The sequence below is a fragment of the Daktulosphaira vitifoliae genome, unplaced genomic scaffold, assembly GCF_025091365.1.
Source record: "Daktulosphaira vitifoliae isolate Bord-2020 unplaced genomic scaffold, ASM2509136v1 Scaffold_5, whole genome shotgun sequence".
NCBI classification, from domain to species: domain Eukaryota; kingdom Metazoa; phylum Arthropoda; class Insecta; order Hemiptera; family Phylloxeridae; genus Daktulosphaira; species Daktulosphaira vitifoliae.
In genome coordinates this window covers 17752036-17761898 of record NW_026099576.1, presented here as the reverse complement: position 1 = coordinate 17761898, position 9863 = coordinate 17752036, and the positions used below count along the sequence as shown (strand labels likewise).

General features: G+C 24.6%; 1 protein-coding gene across 2 annotated transcripts; it reads left to right on the top strand.

Annotated features, from left to right (window-relative positions):
* The first annotated feature begins 2846 nt into the window (after positions 1-2846).
* LOC126906535 (uncharacterized) lies at positions 2847-7216 on the top strand. 2 transcript variants are annotated; one of them, XM_050687104.1, is made up of 6 exons: positions 2847-3007; positions 3073-3156; positions 3465-3530; positions 4809-4962; positions 6674-6919; positions 6982-7216. In XM_050687104.1, exons 1-6 carry the CDS (start codon positions 2921-2923, stop codon positions 7086-7088), a joined length of 744 nt encoding a protein of 247 aa, XP_050543061.1. In that variant the 5' UTR covers positions 2847-2920; the 3' UTR covers positions 7089-7216. The 2 variants fall into 2 exon arrangements, with proteins under 2 accessions (XP_050543061.1, XP_050543062.1); XM_050687105.1 differs by lacking the exon at positions 3465-3530.
* The last annotated feature ends 2647 nt before the right edge of the window (positions 7217-9863 follow it).

Here is a 9863-nt window from a genome sequence, read left to right as displayed (position 1 = left end):
CAGTATAAACTATGATAATAAAAGTGAATAGCCTTACATATAGTGTACTAAACAAATTATACATAGGTTAGGTGAGGTACTGATAAAGGTTAAAAGTAAAAATATTGCACGTATGTTAACATTTTAAAATGGGAGAGATGACCGAAGGTATGATTACCTTTCCGCTGAAAGCAATGTATCGGAAAAACAAATACACATTCCGAACAATTCGAACCATAGCTGACAACATTAAATGGCAGCTTCAATAGTAAGTTTTACAAATTAGTTAATATCTTGATGAATACAATAGATTTTGATANATTAGTTAATATCTTGATGAATACAATAGATTTTGATAAAGAACTGTGGATTATAAGGGAAATAGATTTGATGGATATAATTAAATCGTAATATCAAAATAATTCCAAACACAAAAATGGAATAAAGGAAGGAGAGCAACTTGTTAGTGAGTCTATTAGCTAATGGTTGTATCATTTATTATTATATGTTAAAACGTTACTTGTATAAATATTTGTCCTGTTGTTGGTCCAATACGTTTGATTGAATTACTTTAGAGTTTTTTAATTTTATCAATAAATTGCGAACAACTACTGGCCTAGTAAACAGATAATTTCTAATTAAAGATTAAGAATTTAGCTATAAATAATGAATTCTTAAAAGTTTTATCGGGGTTGTAGAGTCCGATTGGAAGTTTTAGAACAACAAAGAATGGAGAATGTTCATCGGCTCAGATAACCAAGTCATGTGATTCATGTAGGAGTCAGATCGGCTATAGCATCAAGTAGTAGTACACCATATCAAAATTGGTCACACCGTTCCTTTAATAATAAACTATACTTTAATTAAAGTATAAAGTGAAATTATACTTTAGTAGTATAATAAGTTAAATTATCTATTATTCATGCACTTAAAATATCAATGACTAAAATTCAGGGTCATTTCGAGAGAAGCATTAGGGTGTAATACCATCTTAATTAAACATATTTGACACGTGATGTATACCCAAAAAACTTATTGGGAAATCAATAAGAACTATTCCATTTTTACATTAGGTGCCATTTGCATAAATAGTTATTGAAGTTGGTTTTTTTTCATATTATTGGCATAGTTTTACAGATTAATTTGATGTAATCAAAATTGTCCTTGAGTTTTTAACACTTAGATCACTTGATCCTGCCACGCTTCATTTATTGTTTTAGTTGAACATTTTTTTTATAAATCATGTTGCTAGTAAAAAAAAAATTTACAATTAAACAAAAAATACATTCAATTACTTAAATAAATTTTACCCCTGTCTATTTTTGCTATTCCTAAAAATAACAGTTACTATTCTTGAAATTGATAGACTTTGTACTCTTTGTTTTTACTATAATTAGTATTAGAATTATTTGATTATTTGACAAATAATGCATGATACATTTGTCTCGTAAGCTAATCACTATTGATCTTACTTTATATAATATTGTTATTATGTGTTTATTTATTTAATCATCTATTAAAACAAATAATGTATATGTAAAAATGGTAGTTTTTTTATGATTAATATGGTATATAAAATTAGTTATTTGTTGATCTTGTATGAGCATGAGAATAATTGAGTTACTACATATTATTTTAATAAAATATCATAAAAATATGTAAAATATAGAAAAGTTAAGTAATGTTTGAAAATTTATTAATATAAAAATAATGTGAAATAGAAATAATTGTGATTAATTATCACACATAAATTGTCAACAACGCCGCTCGTACTAGTAGTTATCTTAGATTGTGCTTATTGTGAGCCGTGCCAATAATTATCTGGAGTAGTATAGGAACCACGAGTAGGTTCTCTATCTTTGCAAGGGAGTCTTTATTAGTATTGACTACACAGGTAACCCACTCAATGATTGTACTAGGCTGGCTGACTTCGTACAAATGTTATTGATTTCCTTTATTTATTTAAACAATAATTTATTCTTGAGATCACATTATTTTTCTAGTTCCCTACTTAATTTATGTACTCATTATACTTTAAACCTTATAAATTTTCTGTGAAATATGAATTTACCTTCATGATATCAGAAGTAAGGTTGAAAAATAAATATACTTAAATTTTCTGTGTGAAATCGTAAATTTGTCGAGCCACTTCTTGCACTTGTTAAAAGTTCATAAAATGAAGAAGCAATGGATCGAATTGACAGTTTTTGTGCCCTTTTATATTAAATTTAATTCATCTATATGTGCAAGAAGTGTCACGATCTTTTACTATTATCTATTTATTACTTAAATGTGTTAGTTATTACATTAGATTTGTATAAATGCATTTTTATACATATTTCTCGGAATAGTTTAAAAGATTGATATTAATAATATATATTTAATTTGATGATCAATAGACAATAATTTATAGACTACAGAATAATGAGTGGTGTATGTATTATAACACGTTTGGCAAATGAAGCCGACCGCGACCAAGTTTCGAACCCAAGGCAGTGCGCGTCAAACACTGTCGCATTACTGAGTCAGCCACTTATTATTATTACTTTTTAATACTTATCCATGTTGAAATGTAATATTTCAAGGCGGGCAGGTATGTCATAACATTATACATAAAAAACTTTATAAAACGTTATATCGTTAAAAAAAAAAAATTAAAACGTTTTAAAAGTTATAACATTAAAACGAAAAGAAAATTTTCATTTCAAACTATAAACCCTGATTTAAACTATAAAGTCATAAATTAGTTATTTATATCTATGAATTATAACGTCATTTGTTCATGATAAATTTGTATGTAACAAATAAATAAGTAATCAATATTTTTTTGATTTTCTAGCATATATAACCATATATAAATTAATATTTTCAAAATTAAGTTAACACATTAAAAATTAAACAATAGTTTAGTATTTGAAAAAAAATTAGAAAATATTGTAGAATGCAATATCAAATTTATATTGGACTGTTGTTTTTTGTCGTTATTTCGCCATGTCAATCAATGGAATCCGTATCTTTGCATAATTCGGTAAAAAAATTAAAATTAAAAATAAATAATGTCATATTATAAGTGTCTTTTTTTTTATATAATAGATATCTAATATACAAAAAAATTTAGAGTGGTTAGGAGAATTACTTGAAAAACAAGAACGTGAAGCAATTAGAAAAAACGAAAGGGTAACAATTTAATACGGATATATTAATTATATTACAATTATTTTATAATGATTCATAAATAAAAACATCAATTAGTCAATAAAATTTAAATTAATCAGACATGTAAAATATTAATATAAGTAAACAATTTACAAATATGACAATTGTGATTTTTAAAAAATACATTTTTTCAAAGAATCATCAAATTTTAAAAATGATTCACGAATATAGATTTTAAAACATTTATTACTATCTATATAATTTGAACGCGATAAATAATCTTTTATGTAATTTAAGACTATTATATATTATTTTTATATTTTTATCAGATAAGAGAAAAGTTATTGAAGACAAATAATAAAACTTCTTTTCAAAAATTAAATTATGACGACAAAGTAACTATTAATAAAATAAATTTTTTAACACTAAATAATAATTTGATAAACTATAACTATTTAATCAAATTAGTTAATATATCATTAATAAAAAATGTATTATTTCTCAATTGAAAGTCATAAGGTAGATTGAGGGGTAAATCTATATACATAAATAAAAATAATTTTTTTGTGAAAATAAAATTTATGACTTTACAAAATTATGAATTTGTGAAGTACAAGTATTTTGTAATAACACCCTTGTAGTGTATGTATTTATATATAAGATTTGAAAATTTGAAAATTTTTCAATTCTCCTAAAGTTTTTTATAATTAACAATAGAATAGATTTTTACTTTTTAATTAGGTTTTAAATTTTTTTACTAAATCAAATCGTCAAATCGTCCCTGTCATCAGCCGCCTTATGACAACGTGAGCCCAGCCGAAGTGATTAGAGTACCTTTGCTATCCATCTAAGATACCAAGTCTATTCGATCACGGCCAATCACCAAGCACAAATTGTATATATATATATATAATTTTTTAAACTTTTCTTTAGTTTGAGTAGTTAAATTATTGTCAAGAACAAGAGATCGTTATTTATTTTTATTACAGTATAGTTTTTACTTAACCAGTGCTAAAGTTACTGAATATTGTTACACTCGTTGACTTTCTATGGTAAAATATTTGGTATTTTATCGAAACCAACTTAAAATTAATTTTGAAAATTCTTTTATATACCTACAGTACATTCTATTAATAATTATTGAAAATGTTAGTCGACTTTAGATTAAAAAAGTTTTGAAATTTTCAAGTCTTAATTATAAAAACATAGATTATTGAGGTATTTTTACGAAACACAGGTACTAAAACCGGTAATTTAAAAAAAACAACCGATAGTTTAAAGTAGTAAAAGACAGTTTATCCTGCCTTAGCCTTAATAAATTTAAACAATTGTTTAAAATGAAGTTTTTAGAGTCAAAGTATAACTAATTTTTTTAGTATTAATCAATATTTTCAAGGTTTTTTTTTTAATTTTTAAATTTTACTCTGTGGTTTTATTATTTTTAACCAAATATTTACTAAGGGCTAATTGTTAATTTGGTACTGTCTAGGACTCGTATTCCATTCTATTATAAACTCAATTTTTTTCAATATGGCTCAGTACATAAATATGATTACATCAATACTAGTTAGCCAACTGTCAACTCCTAGTACTGTGCCCGTAGTAAATACTTACGTTTCATAAATATTTCAACTTGGAAAAGTGTTTTTAACTATTTTTTTTCAAATATCAAGTCATTTAGTGTTCCTAAAGAAATTCAGCCAATAATTGAGAAAATTTTCCCAGACTCAACAAGTATTTATACCATTAAAGATGTCTTGGAAAACATTGAAAAAAATAATTACACTGGCACAGCAAATATAATACCAAAATTAAAACAATTCAAAGGTAACAAAAAATATGTTGAATAAATTTACATATTATCAATTATTGAAACAAAATATAAAATAAAAGATATATTTAGATTATTAATATCAAACTAAAAATATAAAGAATATTTTACTCAAAAGTCACAAAAATTACCATAAAATCGCGAAATCCAAATCTACCACCTTCTCAGCATCACATCATAGCTAAAAAAAAATAACCAACAATTTGCCTACAATTTATATTCAAAAACTTTAATTTTCTTAATTGAATTTAGTGGTACGATGTTCGATTCTCATGGGGCGAGAAAAATTATTTCACATTTCTCTTAATTTTTAGAGATAATTATATAATTACGTAATAAATAAGTAGTATTTTAAATTTAACCTATCATCTAATTATTTTTATGAATTTTTATACAAAATAGTTGTTTATTTCACCAATCTTCAATTTCACAATCAATCAATCCCAAATAATAATTATTAACAGATTCATATTTGATAAAATGTTTTTTTTAATGTTTTTGAAATTCTAATACTAATGAAAAAATCATTTATATTAATAATAATTTAAAATACTTTTAAAAAATTAAGAAAAAATTACTCTAAATCTTGCTGTACCTCTAGCACTAAAGACACACGTATTACCAACTGTTAATACATCGCTGTCTTTGTAAGACATAATAATATAATAAATTACATGCATAATAATAATTTGAAATATTTCGTGGACATTTTCAACAAAATATTTTAATTTCTATTGTTTCATGAGATATTAAATCACTATCAATGAATACTTTTTTAGAGTTTTTTAATGATAAATATGATATTTTAAAAAACCTCTCAACCTTGTCCATACCTGGAGACCCATCCAGACGTTTAAAATGTAAGTGGTGCCGTGATCTTCTTTCTACTAATATTAATTAATAATAATATAATTAAGTCATTGGAAATATAAAATAAAAATTCTAAGAAAATTAAAAATTAAAAAAATCACGGGAAATGTCACTAATGAGTGGTTTCTTCCGTCAAAATGTATTCATGTAAATTTTTCTACTCTTATCATATATGCTTATTGTGCTCATTGTACAGATTGTAGATTTCTAATAGAAAAAAAAAATATATATGATATTTATATATTGTACTATTTAGCATATTTTTGTTTTTAGAAATCACTCAACTATTCATAAATGATCATTTTTATATCTATTTTCTGGAGGAGTGAGGCAGAATAACTTGTAATTATAAATAAACATAACCCACAAATTTCCGTCACTTTACATTTAAAAATTTTAATAACTACCAAAATACTCTAAAATACTAAATATTTAGTGGCCAACGATAAATTAATAACTAAAAACAAAAAATAATTCATATAAATTACAAAACAATAGATATCTATATTACTTTTAATTACATAGCACATCACTTTTAATTAAATTTACATACAATATAATCTATTAAGTATACTTCCTTTATTCGACCATTTTTTATTTACAAAATTTGACAAAAAAAAATTTTTACAATTATTGTATTTTTTTTATCAATATAAAAGCTTAGTTTAATAAAATAAATTTATCACATAGATTTTAGAGGCTAACGTTCAAAGTTAAATGCCAATCTAAAAATATATTTTTTAATTTTCTGTGTTTTTGAGATTGAAAGAATTCTAGGTTTCTTAATGTAAGCATATATAAATTATTTTGATAAGTTTAAAATAATATTATTTTTAGAAAATGAATATATTAGCCTTTTAAATTTCCTACAAATTTTGGCGGACAAATATTTCAAAATTCCAAAGCAAATGGTGGAATTATTCAATAATCTTTTTGAAGGATTTCATGATAAGGATACGTTAAAGACGAGATTAATTTCCTTGGATGATTTTAAAAGTGTCCTAGAAAACGTTCTAAAGAATGATGATATCAAAAAAAATATATTAAAAGCTTTTAAAGATATAGAAAATGTGTATTATGAAGGTGCATATCAAATTTTAATTTAATATTTTAACTAAAATTAAAACTATTTCATTTTATTTTAGCATGGTTATTAAAAAAAAGAAAAGATATAAATAGTATGATATTTCGTCCGCATATTATGAAATTTTCGTATAAGGAAGATAAGCACATGAGTAACTCTCGAACATGAGAATAGATGATAATTATTCAAAATATAATCATCATTACAATAGCTGGTTTTTATAACTGCATAATTTTTTATGGCTTATAAACTAAATAATATTAATTATTATTATAATAAATAATGATTATTAAAAATTCGTTTTACTATTATTTACANATAATGATTATTAAAAATTCGTTCTACTATTATTTACATATTTTTTCCGACTTGAATACTCAGTAAATAATAAAAATGATATAATTCTGGATCATGCCTCCACTCTATATTAACAATGTTAACAACTTTTAAAATACTTATTTAAAATTTAAAATTTACAATAAATAAATAAATTCTAGTTATTTTTTTAGTTGGACAACTTACTAACAATTAATCTATTGAAATGTATGTTACCCTATAAAAAAAACGATAACATAGTGACACCAGGTCGCGACACCACAGTGTGGACGTGGTATAGTTGGGACAATATAAATGATACCTGACAGTGTATATTTAACTATCATATATGCGTTTCAGGACGCATACAGAGAAAATAATATTATTCTGATTAGGTAGTAGTAATATAGTTTATTTGAAAAATATAACATATCTCATGTAAAACGAATATTATACAATATTAATTATCTTAATATAGTGATTCTCAAGTTCCTTCATTTTAGTTTGATATTAATTATTTTACGTATTTATAAAATAATATTTTATGTATAAAGTACTGGGATAGTAACATATACGTATGTGTGCATAGATAAATACTTAGAAATAAAAATATATATATCTAGTAAATATATTTTTTAATTATATTCAATCATACAATGACGTAGGTGTTAAAAAAGATGAATCATTATGTAAGCAAATGAATGTATATTTTTAAAAATTACAAAAATATATTCAAGGATATTTCGTCACTGTTTGCTCCATTTCTATTTCTGATATTTTTTATTAAAATTATTATTTTTACATGTTTGACGTTATTTTCTGTCAGAATCAATATTAAATTATGAATAATATAGTTAAAAAAATGTATAATTCAGTTTATTTAGGTATTCAAAAACAATATTCAAACAAAATTTCAACAAATAACTCTTACACAGAAAATAATAATAAAAAAATGTTGACCAATAAGAGTCTTTAAAGAATAATAATTTAATACATGTGACATCCTTGATATATAACAAGTCTTCTCCAATATTGACACCTTGATGATATTTAAATATTCTACTAAACTAGATTTATGTGATCAACATAAATGCTCTTATTATTTATTGAATTATGATAATTGTTGCGCCAGGACACTTCTAAATTAATGATTGGCATCAATAGCTTATGTAAGGATCATGTGGACCAATAATAATACTTAACCTAAAATAAACTATATAACCTTTAAATGTTTAATGTATATATTTTAATGCAATTGTAGCTTTATGGGCTAAGGGATACAATGAAAATACTCTCTCTGGTGTTTGGGTACTACTTGATGTTAGAGCCTGATACGATCACATTTGCATATCCATATCTCTGTCTCCCATAACGTCATTGTACTGTTTAATAGACATATATATATATAATTAACACAGTGACATACAACAATACTAACAGAAGGGCGGACTGTACACATAAACACTTTTGCAATTCACGACCAATGTGCCATAATAATATATCCCTATCGACAGTTGACCTTTTATCATCATCGCTATCACTACTTTTGTCTGATAATTAACTTAACTTTCTACCACGTATATAGTGTGCGAGTGTGTTTCACCGTCAGATCTTTGTTGGATTATATTATCTCTAGGTGTCCAGCAGGTTGTATTATCTATTTAATATTTCGATCACTTAATAAATATTTATTTATATCGTTGTTAACCTAAAGTGTTATATATATATTGTAATGCGACCCTTGGTAGTATCTCTAAGGGAATATAAATTAAATAGGAAACCTCAGTACCTATGGTAGATATAGCCTAGCCAACTATACCCCGTTGGTCCCTTAGAATACTGTGGACGGGCATTTAGGCTCAACCCCTAAATAGCGACGTAACAATTGGTGGAGGCGCCGAACTCTCTGTTTATTTTAAACTTTTAGTGAGGGATCCCCCCTAAGTGTACTACAATTTTTATATACCGCTTTTCACGGTTAATTTATAAATTAAATATTTTTTATTTATTATTGGCTCACTTTATTATAATAGTAACAATTGTATGGTTAGGTATAACTATAATTTAAGTCTTTGAGTTACATAATCTTTTATATACGTTTATATTCCTCTCAATAATTATTATTTAAAGCGCACCTTCAATAATCAAACTTATAGAATTACCGATAGAGTTTGGAATTTAATAGCTAATAGATAAGTACAATGGGAATATTAATAGGAATAATAGCAGGAATTTCAACAATAATAATAGGAATCTTAATAATAACAGTAGAAATTTCGATAATAATTATAATAATTTTGGTAACAGCAATGGCAATAATTTTAACAATATCACTAGATATAATAATAAATATCAAAATTACAATAATTCAAATCGAAATACAGACGGTCATTTTTACAATTCTAATAATAATAATATTAATAATGGTAACTACAAAAACAATCGCAATTTTAATAATAATAATTCTTATAATAATAACAGATTTTCTAATAATACAGGTCAAAATTATAACAACAATAATGGTGGGCAAAATCAGGGCCCAGGAGGTCCGTCTACTAATAAGTGGGCCCCTAATCAGCGGCGCCCGCAGTAAACTCAAAAAAACGAATAAGTCAAAATTCGATGGTT